Here is a 20,819-nt window from a genome sequence, read left to right as displayed (position 1 = left end):
TAGTACCATTGGCGTCATCTATAGTGAATGATTCAGTATAGACGGCGCCAGTGGTTCTAGGTTAGTGCCATGGTGCTGCCAGCTGGCCACGGTGCCACCCACTGTTTATTTGTGAAGTTAATTCTTGAAATCCAGGGAATCTGAACATACACTGTCCATGATATTTGAATACAGATTATAGACACTATACATATATGTTGCACTCTCCTGAGTGACTCTGTTTTATATGTTGATGACAGGACTGTAGGCCTACTTTGCTGGGCTTGATAACTTTAAGTTATATATTATATATATTGGCCTACATATTTATTTGATTACAAAAATAAGGCAAACACCTCAGTGTGCTATTCTGAAATTTGCCAGTAAGGTGGTCAAGCACTCAAACTGAACCTCTCCCAATGGCCATTTCTGGCTACGCCCCTGTAACCTTGTAATTATTTGAGCAATCTATTATATGTAGATTCCAACGGAGAGGGTTTCTAGACTTGTTTTACCTCAAAAATGTAACAAAAGGATATTATTTAGATTAGCTTCTAACTAAGAAGGAAACGATCTATCAATTTAAATATTTCTTGCTTGATTATCGCACATTAAACCAAACCATTCACTTGTTCTATTTCCAGTAAGGTATGAAAGGGCTCATTCATATGAATATATTTTTCTGTTTTAACAGAAGTAGAGAAAGGAAGTATCTCATGTGGTTAACGATATTTAACTTAATGATTTCTTTATAATGGATATAACCTATTCATTTAGTTTTGTCTTTCTCCATGAGTATCTGGTATAGTGTATGGTTACTATTTTAATTTTACCTTTTCTTTCCACTTGCTTTCTCCCTTATTCGCTCAACGATATTCGTTTGTTTTGAATTTCGCGTAAAGCTCTCTGTGTTAGCTACCCCTAATTTAGCAGTGTCAGATTAGAGGGGAGGCAGCTAGTCATCATCACCCACTGCCAACTCTTGGGCTGCCATTTCACCAACGAATAGTAGAATGGATCATAACATTGTAACGCTCCGACGGCTAAAAGGATCAAGAATTTTTGGTGCGACGGGAATTCGAACCTGCGACCCTCAGATTACGACTCTAGTATCCTAACCACCTGGCCATATCGGGTCGCACAGCGGTAAGCATGAGGGCTTGTATTGCAAAACTTCCAAGTCAGGGTTTGAACCCAGATGTGTCCAAAGCACACATAGTCAGCTGTACAACTTTGCGCTTAAACAAGTAAACCAGCGTCGTATCAGATATTCACGGAGATGCATAAACGATGTAAGTATATCTTTAGGAGTTTGTGAAGAATATGTTGATTGTGGTAACCCGTAGTTTAAAACACCAAAGTCACGCATTATGTAGACTTCAAGAAAGATAGCAGTTTAGTAATTAATTTAGTAAGTTCGATTTATTATGACAATCTGTATTATAATTTTTCACATAAATGTGCTACCGCCTTCCTATCTACACGATTTTCCTAAAGCTCGACCTTGTTTGGTAGAATAGAATGTTTTCGTTTAAGTGAAAAAGTATGTCTGTTGTATGTTTTGTGTGTTTTTTAGAGCATGGATCTTAACATAAGTTTGAAAAAAGCGACACTTTAATACAGCACCAGTACCAAATTATTTCACTCAGAATAATTTGAAGAATTTTTCCTGCTACTCGCGCGACTTAACAATGCTTTGAGACTGCTGTTAGAGTATAATCAGACAATATTATTAATGCAAAGAACATGAACAAACGTTACGTAAGTAACGTGAGTCAGACATGTCGTGTGTGATATTTCCGATTTCAAAAGTTGTTGTCGCGAAATGTCGTATAATTAAAATTACTAGAAACTTTATAAATATCAAGTTGAACAATAATACGTCGTAAAACGTTTTTAAATTTATTTATCAAAATAGAAAATGAATTATGGCTTTTAAAATTCTACATATCATAATAGTAGTTACAACAGTACTTTTGAGGCACAAGGAAGATGTGTCTGTTCCATAGCTTGGCGCTGCCAAATCAGAAGGACGGAAAGGTTGGTTGAAGGTCTTTAACTAGCGGGTTATCCCAAGGGTAGTTCTGCTCTACTGGTCACCTCCCCCTTCCCAAATTGAAACTTTTCAATTAATCTTTGGCTCGGCATGGCCAAGCGTGTTAAGGCGTTCGACTCGTAATCCGAGGGTCGCGGGTTCGAATCTCGGTCGCACCAAAACATGCTCGCCCTTTCAGCCATGGGGGCGTTATAATGTGACGGTCAATCCCACTAAGCATAAATAACTAAGCATATATATATACACTATTCAGTTAGGATGAAATTTTGCCTCTGAAAAATGTTCAGGTTTGATTTTAATAACATAGAACTAAAGGTTATTGTGTGATTTTCGCAGTCTCTCGAGGGTTTCTGAATGTGCTCTTAATAGAATGACCAACAAGCATGCTATAAATCGAGATCACGCTTTCACAAGGTGAGTCAGCACGTGGCAGACTTGATAACAGTATATATAATGTATTACTTGCTTGCCTTTTTTTTTTTTTTTAAAGAAATATCAGTCCCTAAAATACCAGGTATTATGTATCTAAAGTAATTCTTTTATGCTAAAGTTTTATCTTTCTGTAAGTAACTTGTGTTTTATTTACAATGTCTCATTTTTGTTTGTCGGTAAAATTTACGTGGGTATAGAGTTCGAAAGCACCTGCTATAGCTACCCTTTAAATACATGGTTGTATGAGGTAAGTTTTGGACTTGCCAAAATGAAAGCCTGCCAACTGTGTTGACACAACATGTTGGAATGTTGTTTTATCATACATAATTTTAGGTTACAGCCAGAATAGAAAGCTCAGACCATTCATATATATTATTTACATACGTGTATTGTCCACTGGTACAACAGTAAGTCTACGGATTTACAATGATAAAATCAGAGGTTCGATTTCCCTCGGTGGATTCAGCAGATAACCCAATGTGGCCTTTACTATAAGAGAACACACACTTATATGCGTACGTAATAAATAATCATTCAAATAACAAGATCATGGTGATTTGTATGGATATATTTAACAGTTTGTTTTTTATAGTTACATTGTAATGAAGCGTTTAGATCTTTTGCCCATCTTTTTTATTTTTGTTGAAGGGATATTTTAAAGTAACTGTATAAGTTAATAACTAGAACCGTTTTTCTTTCTGGGTTCAAATTTGTTTTAGTACAAAAATTACAAATACTTGAAATCTAGCATCAGTTGATAATGCTTTAAAATATCCACTTAAAATATTTATTACAATAATATTTCAAATGATAAAAACTCGTCTGTAAGAATAAGAACACTAATGGATATCTGAAGGTTCCTTCCAGTTGGCTCAGAGTTGAGTCTGTTTTACAACGGTAAAAAGCAAGTTTCAATACCCGCTGTGAGCAGAGCACAGAGCACACTGTAAAGCTTTGTACGTGACAATAAACAAAATCTGAACTGACTAAGGAAGTTGAACGGTTAGCTTTTGTATCGTACATCCCTCTTCTGTTGTTCAGTTAACCAGATGTTGTGTAGCTTTCTTAGGATGAAATGTAATTTTAAAAACCAATCGTCATTTTAATGTGATAAAGATGAAAATCGAATAATACAGTTGAATGTACAATTAGTGAATGAATTTATGTAACCAAAAAATCCTTGTTTCTAGAACATTTAGATCGAGTTATATATTCTGAAAATGTTCGGTTCATTGTCTACGCCATTCTATATTGTGGCCAGTTCGAATGTAGTCTTGTAGTTAGTATATATATATATATATATATATATATATATATAAAATCACCCCTGCTTCTCCGTGTTCTTTCCGAAATGAACTTTGCCCATAACTTGACAATTAAAAGTTATGTTACAAAACACTTATTTCTTGTAGCTTGATAATGTTGTGTTTAAGTGTTAGTATCTTATCGTTTTGTTATTTCAGCTGATCCGCTGGTAGGTAGTATCGCTACGCAGTATCTCCAACATCGAGAAGAACACGACAGAATTGCTAGGTTATGGACGAAGCGCTACGCTACGTAAACACAGATCGTTAGGGTTCTCTCCAGTTTTCTTGTTCTTTCTTGAATCGGTAGTATCACCTTCCTAATATCCATCGACCATCCCAGCAGTTTCAGCACACTCGTCCAGGCGAAACTAAGGGATCAGTGATCTCTGTCCATTTCAGTGAGTTGTTATTGTGTAAGTTCTTGTTATCTATTTATCCACAGTAAATAAGATATTACGAGTTCAATGACGATTTATAATCGTTCGACTTTTCCACATTACATTCTTCTGTTCATTGGTATTTTGACTTTGAATTCGCTCTCCGCAGTAAATATCGCAGTAAATCGATACGTTTACCCTTGTATGAGATTCTCTGATAATTTGAAAACATTACACCTAATGCCCCCACAAGTTTAAATTTATAATAACCACTATAATAAAGTGCTAAATTGTAATAAAAACAAGTATTACGATCTAGTAGAATCTCCTAAACAAACAAACAAAACAATAAGGTTGTCTTTCTCATTTAATAGCGTGGAGGTTTTTTGTACAGGTGTGTATGGTTTATGGTCAGAAACTCTACTTTTTCACCTATACTAACATAATAATTTATTCAATTATTCATTATATTCAGTTCTCCACCAAGTCAGCGGTAAGTTTATGGAGTTAAACGCTAAAATTTAAGTTCGATTCCCGAAGTGGACAGAGTACAGATAGCCTATTGTTTAGCTTTGCGCTGTAACAAAAGAGCGGAACATAAAATTAAAAAAAAAAACAATACTTTATTTTTGGGTGAATTCATAAGGAGTAAATAATGTGATAATGTTGACTTTTGTAATGGTAATAGTCTTCCAATTCGGTTACTTGAAAACCTCGTTTTAAATTAACCTAGAAATGTAAAAGCTATTATGTTGATAGACTGAGGTCGCAATATAGCTGTGTTGTTCAGTTAAGTCAAAATAACCAATTTTTACGATATAAATTATAACTCTAATGTACAGACAAAATTATTCTTTTACACCTTTAAAATAATGGAACTGTTAGTGATAATTTTTTAACCTAATGTGTATGTTTCAAACAGTAATCCCTTAAATTCTCTAATGCTACAACTTCAAAAGGACGCTTTAATAACAAGTTGCAGTAAAAATAATACCTAAAAACTTGATAATTGTGAATTACTGAATAAACATTTTTGGTTTGAGTAATTCACATAATTCCATTTATCTTCAGTGCATTAGGCGTTAAGTCATTTCTCCAAAGTAACTAAACATAACCTTTCTGTGAATTGTTAAATTAAAGTAAATAAAACAGTCTGTATATCAGAAAATAGAATATCACTAAAGTAACTCGTCATAACATATTATTCAACTATTAAATAGAATGAGTTTCGTTTTTTCTTCAGTCTTCAGTAATTTAATTAATAATTGTTTGTATAACCCATCCGTTATTATCTCAGCGGTAAGCTTGAAGTCTTATAGTATTAAACATTGAGGTGTGATATTCCAGTGTGTTCGGTTCAGATAGGTCATCGTGTATCTTTGAACTTAAACAAATAAGACTGTGTGTAACCATTCTTGAAACAGCATAATTACTACAGACTTTGGGCGTTCACTATTTGAGTAAGATAATTTCGGTTTTAAAACTTAACAAAATATTCTCTGCCAGGTAAAATATTTATATGTATACTTTCCTTAAAATAACTACATAAACAAAACTAAAGTATAGCAAAACATTGATGCCTATGGACTGTTTTACCTGAACTAGGCTAAATAAGTTTGACAAACTTCGTATAAGTCTATTTATTTATTTTGGTATGGTAAGAAATAAATTATTTTATTTTCATTAACTTTTAAATTAAAAGCTTACAATTTTAAGAGGAGAGGAAAGCGCGAAATCTACTAAGATGAAATATTTATTTGCATGTATACAACTGTTAATGGGTCTGGATTTTAGACATGTAAGTCTGCGTCTACATGTCTGACATTTATATTGGCAGTGTCCAATTTCAGTATATGATTTCTGTTAATAGAAACGGGTATTTGTTTCAATGTGTATTTTTTCTCGATTGCGGGTTATTCTTTAGCTGTACTTGCGTCCAAAAATGTTTTAATTAATTGAGTTTTAATATGAAAGTCTCGCAATTTTTTCTTAGAATCGTCAGTTTCAGAGGACAATCGTTGTCGCAGATAGCAAACATATAATAGCTAAATATCTGTGGCAGGAACTGATATATACTCTTGTCATTACGAGTCTTTGTATGTCATGAAAAGTAATCAATGTTAGGGAGATTTGGTACCAATACGTGCTTATGATTGTAAAGTTACCTGAACTAATACCAATCTTAAAATTATTGTATACACTTACGCTTAAAAATTAGACTACTGAGTATAGAATAAAAGAAACTAAGATAGTAATTTTTTTAAATTCGTTAATTTGTAGTGTTGGAACGAACATATCACAAATTGTGATCACACGAAACATTAAACAATGTGACTAATAAGTGGTTCTCAAACTTTTCAGAGTCGCGTATCTTTTTTAAAAAACTGGACTAAGTTTTAAAAAAAACACGAAAAACTAGTTTTAAAAACTAATATAACACTAACCCATTAACTGGGGGAATGTGACTGTTTGTCTGGTGCAAATGAATAATCTGTGGCTTGATTTTTTTCAATTTGAAGGAAGAGAAACATTGACGAGAGTTGATTAGACAAATGTGTAGTGTACGCGGTAAGACTAACTTGGGCTTATACCAATTTTAAAATTTTGCATTAATATTTTGATCACCATCTACATTAGCTACATGTACAGCTAAAGTTACCACAGTTTGAGAATCACTGATCTAGATTAAAAATAAATAGTGTATAAGCAATGACACTTATTATTTTATGTTCCAGTATATACAAGTATGAAACCGTATGAGTCTAGTGTGTGTGTATGTGTGTGTATATATATATGTATTTGACTCGTGTGTTGTAATATAATTGCCGGCATTTGTTGCAACAAATATTACAGAATGCTCTTCTTCCCTGTTTACCGTTTTCTTGTGAATTATACTGATGTTTTGGGACGCATGTAAACTTTGCTGTTGCGTAATTCGATGTTTTCATGTGAAGTGTTTCTGATTGTAAGTTTTATGGTGTTGAGCACTGTGCCTCTGTTTTTAATTTTAGATAAGATGTAAAATACTGTTACTGTTTTCGATGTAAGAGATATTTCAAATAAAATTCTCCAGAATCAGCTGTGTTGAGATGTTCAATTTAATTTAAAAGTTGACAAAAACATCAATAACAAATTTTGTATCAACTTGTAAGGCTAGTAAAACAGAGTATACTTTTGAATGTTTCTTTAAATATTGTACTAAAACTTAGATTACTATAAAATATACTGCAGTATAAGCGTTTGTTTAGATCACCATGGAAACGATTTGAAATTTATGACAGTGGTAATAACAGAGTTAGGCGTGGTTAAGTGGTTAGTGTGCCTGGACTGTAAATCCAGTTGCTACAAAAAGAAAAAAAACAACCTCTTCACCATGAGTGCACTGAAAAAAGTAACTGTGAAATCCTGCTATTCAGTCAGACAATAGTCGTCGGTGGGTGCCTTTCACTACCTGTTTTCCCTCTAGTTCATCATTTCAAAATTAGTTTTGGTACATTAGCTGAAATACTTCTGAAAGTTAAATGTTTTGCATCCATTTTCGTCATCATTATTCTGCTACCTGAAGATGTAATACGTTAAAATCGTCACGAGAGTGAAATTAAAACAACAGTAGCTCACTTTATAAATAAAGAATGTACCAAATGCATAAACATAAACACGTGTTTCTCAGACTAGTATTAATATCTTTCCTTGATCCGATTTTATTTAATTTTACAAATTGTAAGAAACTAATTATACAAATTATTGTTTTTTAAACACTGGATAACTCATAAAAATCAAACACGATGTTATGTAAAATAAATATTCTTATAGAACTTGACTTTCTTATTGCTTAGTTGGATTAATGTGAATTCCCAAAAGAAATCTGGCTAATATTTACTGTTGGAGTTTAGCATCGGTGTGGTGATATTGACAACGGTAATTTTTTAAGCTGTCCCTTACGCCATCTAGTGTTCCTACAGGTGACCCGGAAAGATAAACTGGCTCTCATATTTAGCTGTTAAATATGGAAAAACTGCCCAAATGACAATAAGAAGAAAAAAAAATATTGGTAACCGTCTTACTATTTACAGAGACTCAAACACAATATCGACCCTTGTTTTTGTACCACCTATTTTCAGGCAATATTTTCTAATTAAGTATAAAAAAAAATGTAATTTCGTAAAGACAGCGAGAGGTCGAGGTATATATGTAATCCAGCTAGCTATAGTAATAAAGTTTTAATGGTACGAAAAGTATTGAAACAAGAAAGTCAAAACAGCAAAAGCTGAGTTACTTAAAATTTAAAACATTTTATCCATTCTTTGGGACTCCCTGCTAGTACAGCGGTATATCTTCGGATTTACAACGCAAAATTAGGGGTTCGATTCCCCTCGGTAGGCTCAGCAGATAGCCCCATGTGGCTTTGCTATAAGAAAACACACCATTCTTTGGGAAATCATTGTATGTTATTCTGAGCCACAGTTGGGATAGAATGTGTTAACTTTTATGTAACTCAGTTTTGTAGTTTTTATTTCCTTGTTTCAGTGCTTTTCGTACCATTAAAACTTTATATATTATTATAATTAGCTAGTTTACATATATATCGATCTCTACTTGTCTTTATAAAATATAATTTTTATTATACTGGTTTGATATCTTTATTATTAGCTATATTTTTGTGTGCCATCAATATCAAGCGTGAGATGCGCATATATCCGATCTGATTTTATTACTCATCAGGATCTCTACCAACGTACCCTCAAACTGCATTATGTTACCGAAGAGGATTATTGTCCTAGTATATATATGATTTAATGTATACCAGTAAGTGAAGGTTGTTTAGGGGGACAATAAAGTAAAGGCCCTACAAGATATTGAGTGCAGTAGTGTAGCAGTGAGAATCAGTCTTGTGATGATCAGATGATAAGCAAGATACGTCTGTATGTTCTGAGAGATGGGACAGTGAGAAAGTTTTCTACAACAAAAACAAAGGTGGATGGATACTCCATACTTCATGGGAGACCTTGAGGCCTTGTATATGAAGGTACACATATATGACTTAATGACTGGAAATGTATTAGGCAGAAATAATACTGATGAAGCATCTGCAGTCACCACCAATAATCAAGAAAAGAAAAGTAAGCAATATAGCGAGCCATTTCAAGTCTCGAAAAGAGACATCCTGAATGTAGATCTAAGAGAACTGAAGGAAGCACAGAAGATAAACCTTTCACTGCAGAAACCTTGGGACACTGCGTAGGTGAAAAGAGTAGAAAAGAAGAGGAATTGGACATACATAACAGAGAACTATATTAGAGTACTGTACCAGATCTATCAAGGTAGTTAAGCTATATTTGGGAAGTTAAACATTATAGTATCAGCAGAATACTAGATGCAAGTGATGAAGCTGGCTCATGAGTGATTGTGGGAGGGCACGTAAGAGCTGTTACGTATTATAATTTATCTTGGATGAATTTCCTATTTATTATGCTACGCATTACGATTTCAAATATAGCCCTAACTTTTAATTTTAACTCAGAAGTTAATTGAAGATTGATATGTATGAAATTTATTATATTTGCCAACAAAATTGATTTAAACAATTTTCTTTCTTAACACAAATATATTTTAATATACAAATAAAACAATTGATAATAATGGTTATTGCAAATAACGATTTCTATACAAAAGTTTTACAAACAATACTGAGTATTCTTTCTGGTGTGCAACTGAATATTTTATCGACAGTTCACGATGAGCGAATTAATTCTACGTTGATACGCAGATACGCTTCATCTGATGGAAAGCCAGCCAGCTTCTTCACAAGTGAGCTTTTTACCAACGAAAATATTTAAAATTACTCGTAGAAATATTAACGTCCAAAGTTAATTCAATAACGTTAAATAGTTTGCAATGTTAGAAACTTGTAAACGTTTCTTTTCAAATGTCTGTAATTTCATATTTGATAAGCATTTAACACAGTTATAGCTTCCAAGGTTTATAGTATACTAACTGTAGCAAACCAGTATTCTGAAAATTTTCTCTTAACACGTCGATTTATCAACTTTAGGCGAGATTCTCGAAAGTTAGTAGTCGACAAAATAAAATATATATTGTTGATTCTTATACATGAGAATCTTCTACAAATTTAGAGAACAGGAAGGACTTTCACAATACACATTTAACAATATTATACGTTGCATGCATTTTTTTAATATATATGAAACTTAAACATACAGATTTTAAAATGAACATATAATAATGAGTGAATCCGTTACAGAGCAAAGAAAAATGGCAGACTGAATCACTAACAACTTCCATTGGTCTGGGGGTTATTGAAGATGTGACTAGATTCTGCAGATCATAAGTTATGTGTGCTAGGAGATAGTACCTAGAGGGAAGGTAACTAAGGTGCCACTGGACGAGATGCCTCTCATAGAAGAGCCATTTAGTAGAGGAGCTGTGGATTTAATCAGATAACTATCACCTGTATCTGACAGTTTCAACCAGTACGCGCTGACAATAGTTGACTATGGAACACTATCGGAAGATGCAACATTATCGAAGATACGGAGAGAGTAGCAGAAGCCCTCCTGGAAATGTTCTGTATTGTGGGCTTTCTAAAAGAAGTATTTAGTGAAGAGGGACCGATTGACCTCAGAAATAATGAAGTGTGCAAACTAATTAGTACTTAGCAAATTCTTATCACCCTGTACAACCCTAGATCCCTTTCAGCCGTGTGGGCGTTATATTGTAACAGTCAATCCCAATATTCTTTGGTTAAATAGTAGCTCAAGAGTTAGTGATGACTAGCTGCCTTCTCTCTAGTCTTTCACTGCTAAATTAAGGACGACTAGCGCAGATAGCTTTCGTGTAGCTTTCCGCGAAATTCAAAACAAAGCAAAGTAAACAACCCTAGAGGTAATGGACTTTGTGAAAAAGCCAATGGATTCTTAAAAAGCATGGTAATGAAAATGTGCTAAAAGAGACCACCTGATTGGGACTGTTACCTTCAGGCAGTATTATTTGCTTACCGAAAAGTTGCTGTACAGAACATTACGTAGTTTGACGCATATATTGAAAGAGCTGTGAACAGGGAAACAAAATTTAAAACTGAGAAACACATATGTATTAGCTCACAAAAACAGATTGGAAGAGACCTGTCAATTTGCTCTAGATTGTATGCATCTCAAAGCTGTCAGAAGCACTTTTATGACAAGAAGACTAAGGATTAACATTTCAGAGTCGGAGAGAAGGTCTTAGTTCTGCTATCGACAATTAACAACAAATTCTCCCTAGAGGGGAAAGGACATTTTGAAGTGCAGGAAGTGGTCAACAGAATGGTTTGTTTTAGAATTAAGCACAAAGCTGCACAATGGTCTACCTGTGCTCTGCCCATCACGGGTATTGAAATCCAGTTTCTAGTGGTGTGAGTCCGAAGACATGCCGCTGTGCTACTAGGGAATCAAGAGAATGGACTATAAAATGAAAATGGATGAGAAGACCAACATATACAACTGTAATAGCCAATAGTGTAACGAAGATTTGTGCATACGTGTGGCTTGTTTTGAATATGTTATTTTAAAACACGTGAATTGCGTGCTATCCGTTAGTGTTGAAATTTATTGCCAACAGTCACAAACACTTAGTGTAAAGAATTAGGCTCCTGTAAAACTAACAAACAGCTGTAAAGAACATGTGAATTGTGAGAACAGCTTTCACACTGTGTAGGAAAAGAGAGAAGAACTGTTGTGAAATGGTGCACGTTACAAACTTATACTTTTATTTTTTGCATTTTTTTGCCGTGATTGTATTTTAATCTTAATTTTATTGTTTAGTACAAGTATTGGTTATTTCTGTTTTTATTTTCAATTATTGTTTTTAACGGTCAAGTATTTTATTTCAGTTCAAGAGTTAGGTTTACTTTAGGTTTGAGCTATGCGTCGTTCTCGGTTAGCATGCTGGCATATGAATTTGGGGTTTAATAGTATTATAACATTGTTGGTCAAATCTCACTATTCTAGTTGTAGTTTACCAGTCTAAAATTAGAGACAGTTTATGTAGATACACATTTTGCGATTTTTTGCAAACATCCGAAACAAACCACAAAACTTTCCATTTAGTTGTTTAATAATCGGTAGTTCCAATTTTATCGAAACCAATTTTTAACGTTATGAGTGCTCACACGTACTGTTAATCTTACAAGAGAACGCCGTTTATTCATTCATATTGTGAGTAATTTTATGTTACATTTTTATAAACAAGCTTTGAGTCCATTATTTCAACCAGCAACGAGTTAAACTTCTCTAAACATTTCGCCAGCTAAATCTAGAACACTTAATTATATTGATTTGTTTTGAATTTTGTGCAAAGCTACACGAAAGCCATCTGCACTAGCTATCCCTAATTTAGCAGTGAAAGACTAGAGAGAAAGAAGCTAGCATCACCACCTACTGCCAACACTTCAGCTACTTTTTTACCAACGAATAGTGGGACTGGTCGTAACATAACACTCGTATGGCTGAAAGGACCAGTGAGTTTGGAGATTTTAAGCCGCGACTGAGAGATGGCGAATCAAGCACTCTAACCTTCTAGCCAAGTTGGAACTTCTATTATGATCGTCAGGTATGTGTATATTATACATGATTAGCCTCGAAATACCATGAGCCAATAACATTTTTCTACAATTAACAGTCAAGTTTATGAATTTGATTTCATATTGGTATTTTGAACTTCAATTCTATTTTATGAGAGACCTAAACGACTAAGTAAAGGCTCCTTCGAGTTTAGGGTGTAACTGTTCCTTATTTTGTACTACTGATCATAAGAAATACAAGTGTTTTGTCCAGCCAGCATTTTGGAACGAATAACAATATTGTTACTTTTATAACAGCCCTTAGCTGAAAGGGCGGAACATGTTTAGTGGCGTTATGACTCGAACCATGGGCTTTCTAATCTAATTCTACATATTATAATTTATTACGGACGAATTTCCGATTTATTATGTTACGTATTACTATTTCAAATAACCGGAAATTTGAATTTGAATTTAGAAGTTAATTAAATATCAATATGTACCAAATTTAAGGTATTTGCTAAAATGACTGATACACACAATTTAGCTTTTTTAACACAAATATATTTTAATATACAAACATAAAAACAATACAATTTATAATAACAGTTATTACAAATGATGGTTTGTATACAAGTTTTACAAACTTACAAACAGTACTGAGTCTTGTATCAGGTCTAGATATGAATATTTTATCGATTTGTTTTTGTTTATTTGTTTTTTTTAGAATTTCGCGCAAAGGCTGCGTTAGCCGTCCCTAATTTAGTAGTGTAAGACTGGAGGGAAGGTAGCTAATCATTACCACCTACCGCCAATTCTTGGACTACTCGGGCCGGCAAAAAAGAAAACTACACTGAAACAAAGGTAGGCACTAAAATAAATATACAACAGTAAATATGTTTTAGTCAACTATTGGACAACTCTCAGCCAAAGTTTTTAAATGTTTAAACATTTGTTGCGATAAAAATAACGAAATCAGTCACTTAAAGATTTATTTTTTTTGCGTAACAAATAGACCAATTTCTATTGTTATAATAATGTAATGTTTATGATATAAATTTTCCTCACAGTTGTATTTTGTGTTCAAAATGTAAATAGCATTATTTTTGTAATGTACTTATTTATACGTTTCTTTATTTTTGTTCTAAGAGTTTCTTCACCTCGTGATACCTGCTGGGACATCGGTAAGTCTACAGATTTACAACGCTAAAATCAGGGGTTCGAATTCTCCTTGGTAGACACAGCTGATAGCACGATGCGGTTTTGCTATAAGAAAAACACGTAAATTCTTAACCCGGTAACAAAAAAAAAAATTAAAAATTGCTAGTTAAAGAAAACTGACCAATGTATAACCTTATAACGTATAACTTTTCGAAGTGAAAACTAAAAATTTAAATAACAGACGCATTGATTTTCTTTATCGTACTGTTGATGTTATAGCAGTTTTTTTATTTGAATTTTAAGCTTAGCGAAGCCTAATGGTTAGTGTTGGCCTGCTGAACCCTTTGCTCAGGGTTTGAGAATCGATGCTGCTGAACTCGCACCAAAGTTTTTGTTGTGGACGTATTTTAATAGTGATAGTCAATCCTTTTATTAATTTGGTTCAACCAAACAAAGCTCTTGTAACGCTAGACACAACTGATCAAACTGAGGATGGCTATACTTGGATTCTAGAGTTTGAACTAATAATACGTGATGACCCATGCCAGCTGTTTTTATATATACATTTCTGAACTAGTTTTTCAGACTACGTGAATATATTATTGGGATTGAAAAATCCAGTTGCAATAATTCTCGACAGCATGTGTCACAATTCTTATCACTGAAATCTGCAATTGGTTGATTACACTGGTCAACAAAGTTTTTGTTGCATTTATATCAAACACTTGGTATTACATAATTTCTTGCCCTGATTTCAGATCTGAAGTTAGTTTTTTCCTCAGTGCTCTACTTATTTTGCAATCAAGGTATTTGAAAATCTCAAAATTTCGTCATCATCACATTGACGTCGTAGTCTATCATGAAAAATATGTGATAAAATATGTTATAAAACTCTTTAATATAGCTGGGTAATAAAAAAGAAAATGCAAGATAGTATAAATGTATTCAAGTTATTTATATAAATTCAATTTTATATAAAGTTATAATTCAATTTATTTATATAAAACTGATTAGTAGATAAGACATTTGCTACTATGAAGAGGCAAAGCTCAATTGCAGTCTACTCAGGCATGAATTTCCGCTTGTAGCTCTTGCGTTTGTGGACTGTCTCAGGGCATTCTCGTTTAATGCTCCAGCAGTAATCTGCCATCATATGTTTGTCCCATCTCCCTTGGTAACGCTCTTCCATGGTCTTGAGGTCCTGATGGAACCGCTCGCCTTGCTCGTCACTACAGCTCCTGGGTTCTCAGGGAATCTATCAAGATGACTGTACAGGTAATGGAGTTTGACACTCATGTTACATCCAAGATCGCGAAAAGCTGACAACATATTCGCTACAAGGGTTTCATAGTTGTCAGCTTTTTTTATTACCGAGAAAATTTGCCATCACCGCCACAAATGAAAGCCATGCAGTCCTTCTCTTGTCGTTCATCTTTCTGGCAAATTCTTGATCACGCACAAGTGCACGAATCTGTGGTCCATCAAAACACCTGTCTTGATCTTCTCGAAGGACAAACCAGGGAGCACAGAAAATATGTGTTGGAAGCATTCACCGTCAGTATTCAACGCCTTCATAAACTGTTTCATCAAGCCCAGCTTGATATGGAGAGGAGGAAATATGATCTTTTCTCGACTGACAATTGGATCGTTGACAATATTTGGCATACCTGCCTTCAGAGTCTCACGTATGGGCCACTCCTTCTGGTTCCAGGGCTTTTCTCGAGCTCGGCTGTCCCACATGCAAAGATAGCAGGGATACTTTGTAAATCCTCTTTGTTGACCTAGGAGGAAAGTAACCATTTTGAGGTCCACACAAATTGTCCAGTTGTGCTCGTGGTATTTTAGTAGGTCAACCACAGTCTTAATGTCATTATATTCCTCTCGTAAATACACAGAGTGTCCAATTGGAACAGCTGCATAGACATTGCCATTATGAAGTAGAACGCACTTCAAATTTTGCTTAGAACAATCTAGAAATAATCGCCAGTCATTTGGATGGAAAACTGGCATCCCTAATTCCTGGAGAAGACCTGAAATATTATGACAATAAACAAACATATTCTCCTCTGTAAAAAATGGCACAAAAGCCTGCTCCCGATTTCGGAAGTATGACATTTTAGTTGTATGGCTCAGCTGATTCTTTTCTTGCATCCTGGAAGCTAACACTTCAGCTGCATTTTTGGAGAGACCCAAATCACGCACAAGGTCATTCAACTCTGGCTGGCTAAACTGTTGAGGAGTTAATGACTGTGGGGTCTCATAAGAAGGATCGCCAGATTCTGAAAGTATTTCTTGAGTTTCATCAGCAGTCTCTTGCTCTTGGTCACTACCCACATCTTCAGATGGAAGAAATCCTTTAAAAACTGGGATTGGGAGCTCATCAGAGTGCAGAGTAGGTCGGATTCCTGAGGGGATACTAGGATATGAGATTTTGTGTCTGTTTTTCTTGCCAATGCCCTTTGTATTGACCAGACAAAAATAGCAGTCAGTTGTGTGGTCCATCGGTTCTCGCCAGGTCATGGGAATTCCGAAAGGTAAACCCTTACGTTTCCCTTTTGTCCAGTCACGCAGCATTTCCTCGCAGTTATGACACACAATATGTGGGGCCCATTTCTTGTCTTGGTCACCAAGAGCAAGTCCAAAGTACGCTTTATAAGCACGCCTCAGAAACGATGTTATATTACGCCTTTGACGAATAAGCGTGAAGCATCCACAAATATAACAGAAAGCGTCCTGCTTGTTCTCACATTGACGTCTCCTTGTAGCCATGATCATATCTGAAACAAAATCAAAATAATTTTAATATCTCTCTTGATAACATAAACGTGTAAGTAATTAATTTGACCACAAAATCTAAACAATTTTAATATCTCTCTTGATAACATAAACGTGTAAGTAATTAATTTGACCACAAAATCTAAACAATTTTAATATCTCTGTTGATAACATAAACGTGTAAGTAATTAACACGTTTCCTGCGATGGGACCCACCGGTGTCCCACTATTGTCTTACCTTCAACTAAGTTGCAGGCTAGAGACAAATGTAACGACAACCTCACGTTATCATAGCTCATGCAGCACTGAAGCTGTCAGATGTACAAGAGCATCGCAGCAGTTGCCGGTTTGTCAATATAGGCATCGCAGGAAACGTGTTAATTTGACCACAAAAGGCTAGAATGAAAAACTTAAAATTGCATTAAAACTAGAGCATGTAGAGCTGAACCGTTTTCATATTTGAATTTAGTCGGTCACGAATGGTAAGAATGAGTAAAAAAATCTTATGCAACTGAGATTTCGAAAAAATTTGTTGACCTGTGTTATTGAAAACTATAAATCTTTTACCAAGAGATGGCGCGGGTTACTATCACATTGAAAATGGAGCCCAATCACAAAACCGAAAAATCCAAATTTGAAATATTTGCATTCGTAATTAGTCGTTGCGAACCAGGAAATCTGACAAAGTATGAATAGATATATTTTTTGGCTTTTGTGTTTCTCAATAACTTATTAAGATAATGTTTAAGAACAATATATATAGTTATAGTGACGTTTTGGCTGTGTTACATGTTTTTAGTGTATGTTAGTCATGTAAAGTTTCGTTATTCAATGTTTATTGCGTCCTCTTGTATTGATTTCTTGTATAAGAGTAAAATATATAGCAAAAATAAATCTACAATATTTGCTGTCGATGAAATTATGTAAAGATATAAATTATTGCTAGCACTGAATTTTAACCACCTAAACAGCATATATTTAGAATAAATAAAATTTATGTCTGGAATATATATAAAATGTAATGAAAATCCATGCTTGTCAATAATCACTTATAATACAAATATATATTTTAAAAAATGGAAAATAATTGCATCTAGGCAATGTTAAATTATTTTTTAGTACTTAATAAATAATTTCTGATAATGTTGAAACAATGTGCACAATTAAATAATTGAAAAGTAATGTTTGGTCATTTAGACATTCTTTAAATGTTGAAAAAAATTATTTACTTGAGACATTGTTATACAGTAGTCAGAAAAAACCTTACAACCTTTTTATTTAAATATTTATCCAGAATTCATAGATTTTATTTTATATCACTTTCTGTACAGTAGAAAAAACTTATTGAGGAAACTGGAAGTGTTTTAAAACACATAGAAAAATGAGAATTGTTAAAAACCTTTGATAACATTATATATAAACTTTTATTGTAGGGATCTGTTAGTTTCTTTTTGTTTTCGAACTCTCATTCTTTGTACCTAATTAATGTAACTTGAGGATGTGTTTAATATGCTGTTTAACTTAATTTTTAAAAATCATATGTGAATTGGTAACACAAAATAAACGTAATTTTTCATACTCAGCTTTTCAGCAACATTTATTATTGAAGAAAATTATACTCGTTAGCAGGTTTGTTTAGAAATCTTGAAGATTTCAAAACAAGATATAAAATTAAGATAATCCTAAAAATATGTGAAGTGTTACTGCTACCAAACATTCTGTGAGTCAAAGGTAACATATAAATACTTGACTGAAAGACATTCTCGACAGCCCCAAATTGTTCCGATAGTGTTGCATTAACACAACTAATGGGTTTTTCTTTGTTTATTTTACATAATAATTAGAATTCACTGGAGAAAGTTAATGTTTGTACCTAGTTATATGATAAAAGGTTGATCCAGAGGAAAACAGATCGAGAAAAATATTTAAATAAGGAATGTTCTGTAGTCCAGGCTAATGTGTTATAGATTTTAGGGTTGGAAGTTCACTACTTTAATTTAGAGCATTTATAGAGTTGTGTGAAGAAATATGATAGATTTCTTTAGTAAGATTAATGAACTTTATAAGCTAAGTGGCTTCCTAAAACTTATTAGTTTGTGTGTTATTCATTGTATCATTTCATGTTGCTATCATATTAAACTTTTGTTCTTTGTATACAATGACCTAGATGAAAGAATCTTCAACAGATTATTCAGATATACTGATGACAGTAAAGTTTTGGGTGTTGCTGACTGTGAGAAAGATTCTACTGCTTTGGAAAGAGGTTTAAATTATTTGATTAGTTGGGTAAAACAAATTGTTAGATGGCTTTTAATTATTGTAAATGCAAGGTAATGCATATGGGAAATCACAATTTTAATTATGAATTATGAGTATGATTTTGATGGGAATAATAATAACAGTTTAATGGAAAAAAAGACCTTGGTTGTTTGGTTGATCAGTCTCTTCAGTCATTCAAGCACATAATGTTGTTATTGTCAGGACAAACAGGATTTCAGGTTATATTCACTGAAATACCGAATAAAGTCTAAAGGGGTTATAACGTTAGTGTATAGGTCTTTAGTTAGGCCACATTAGGAGTCCTGTGTTCATTTTTGTGCTCCTTAGCTCAGAAAGAACATTAAATTGTTGGAAGGAGCTCAAAGCTGTGTTACGAAGATGAGACCTAGGATAAAAATGTTATTGTTATCATATGAGAATAGGCCAAGATCTCTGAATTTGTTTTTCCTTAAAAAAATAAAAGGACTTAGAAGAGATTTGATTAAGGTGTTTATGATTATTAAGGGAGTTGATGTATCATATTTTTCTTTTTTAATAAAGAGAGTGGTTAGTCTAGGGGATACAGATATAAATTTTAGCAGGTAATAAGTCATATTCAGCTAAGACAGCTTTATTTTTCTAGCAGGATAGTTGGCCTCTGGAATGGGTTGCCTTCAAATGTGGTGGATACAGTTAATTTAAAATGAAGTTTAATAACTGTTTGAGTGATACAGATTTTCTTTAGGGTTAAATTTAATTTAGTGGATGAGACAACCTAGATGGACAAAAAGGCACATTGTTTTCCTTTAATGTTAAATTGATTAATGTTCATGGCCCTAGGGGCACTGATTGATGTAATATTCTTTCCAAAAATTATGAACTTATTGTTATAAGCTCAGTAATGCAATAATTTAAGTGAAATTTTATTCATTACCCTCTTTTCAGTACATTTTAATTTTCCCATCAATTGTAATTTGCTTTACAATTTCTTTACATAGCACTTTAGATTCAAGAATTACATTTACAATTTTTATTGTTCTTTCATATTTCTAAATTGAGTTTATTCAGATTACAATATTAAACTATATGAAAACCTACCAAGTCTCTTTTAGTCTGATTACACTTTGTTTTGCATCACATGAATGTGAAATATTGGCATCATTTTTCAAGAATAATATACACAGATTTCTGTAAGATAAATATTCCACTAAATAATTAGATGTTTAGAAGACCTAAATGTAAGTGGAAACGAGGGAATCCTCAATAGGTGCAGCACTTGAAATTATTTTAAGCAAGATTAAAGTGAATTAATCTATGAGACCTCTTTTTCCTTTTTATTAATATTATTAATTATATTTTTGTGAGCCAGTGATACCAAGTGTGGGGTATGTGTATACCCACTTCAATTTTATTCCTTATCGGGATATCTACCAGCCTACCCTTATCTTGAAATTCGTTTAGGTAGGATCAAAATAAATTACTCTGGGACCGAAGGCATGGTCAGGGTTTGACTTCCTGAGTCCAAACCTGTAATATCTCAAATTAGCAATAAGATGATGGTAGGTATGAGCTAAATGTTTGTACTTGAAAAAAAAATTAAGAGTCATTCTATTGGTCACTGTGCTGCAGTTAAAAAGAGTTATTTCCATAACTTTATACACACCTGGATGGCAAAATATTTGTCATCTGTACATTAAGCTATATCTTTGGTGTGAGGGTTGGTAGGGTAGCTGATGATATTTAAAAAGGTCTGATTGTTAAAGCACAACAGCGGAGTTAGTAATCACTTTTTTAAAACCACACTAAACCAGCTCATGATTGGATTGCTTTACATTTTTCAGTTTAAAAGTCTGTTTTTTTCTGTAAATTGGAAATACAAAATTTATAGTATTTTGAAAAATAAAAATATATTTAGT

General features: G+C 33.5%; 1 protein-coding gene across 3 annotated transcripts in view; it reads left to right on the top strand.

Annotated features, from left to right (window-relative positions):
• The window catches only part of LOC143258670 (ubiquitin-conjugating enzyme E2-24 kDa-like), a 45,808-nt gene extending 32,236 nt beyond the window's left edge, over nt 1-13,572 (top strand). For 2 of the 3 annotated variants that reach the window (XR_013032454.1, XR_013032453.1), the window contains 3 exons: nt 3,931-4,187; nt 10,414-12,758; nt 13,436-13,572. Coding sequence is in view for 1 of the 3 variants with exons in the window: in XM_076518039.1 (XP_076374154.1) it covers nt 3,931-4,028 (98 nt within the window). In the remaining 2 variants the exon portion in view is untranslated. Of the gene's footprint in view, nt 1-3,930; nt 7,230-10,413; nt 12,759-13,435 lie in introns of those variants that run through there. The other variant, XM_076518039.1, reaches the window with a different exon arrangement.
• The last annotated feature ends 7,247 nt before the right edge of the window (nt 13,573-20,819 follow it).

The sequence above is a fragment of the Tachypleus tridentatus genome, chromosome 8 (assembly GCF_004210375.1).
Source record: "Tachypleus tridentatus isolate NWPU-2018 chromosome 8, ASM421037v1, whole genome shotgun sequence".
Taxonomy (NCBI): domain Eukaryota; kingdom Metazoa; phylum Arthropoda; class Merostomata; order Xiphosura; family Limulidae; genus Tachypleus; species Tachypleus tridentatus.
Note: the sequence above shows the minus strand (reverse complement) of the source record. Positions and strands in the feature narration are given on the sequence as shown.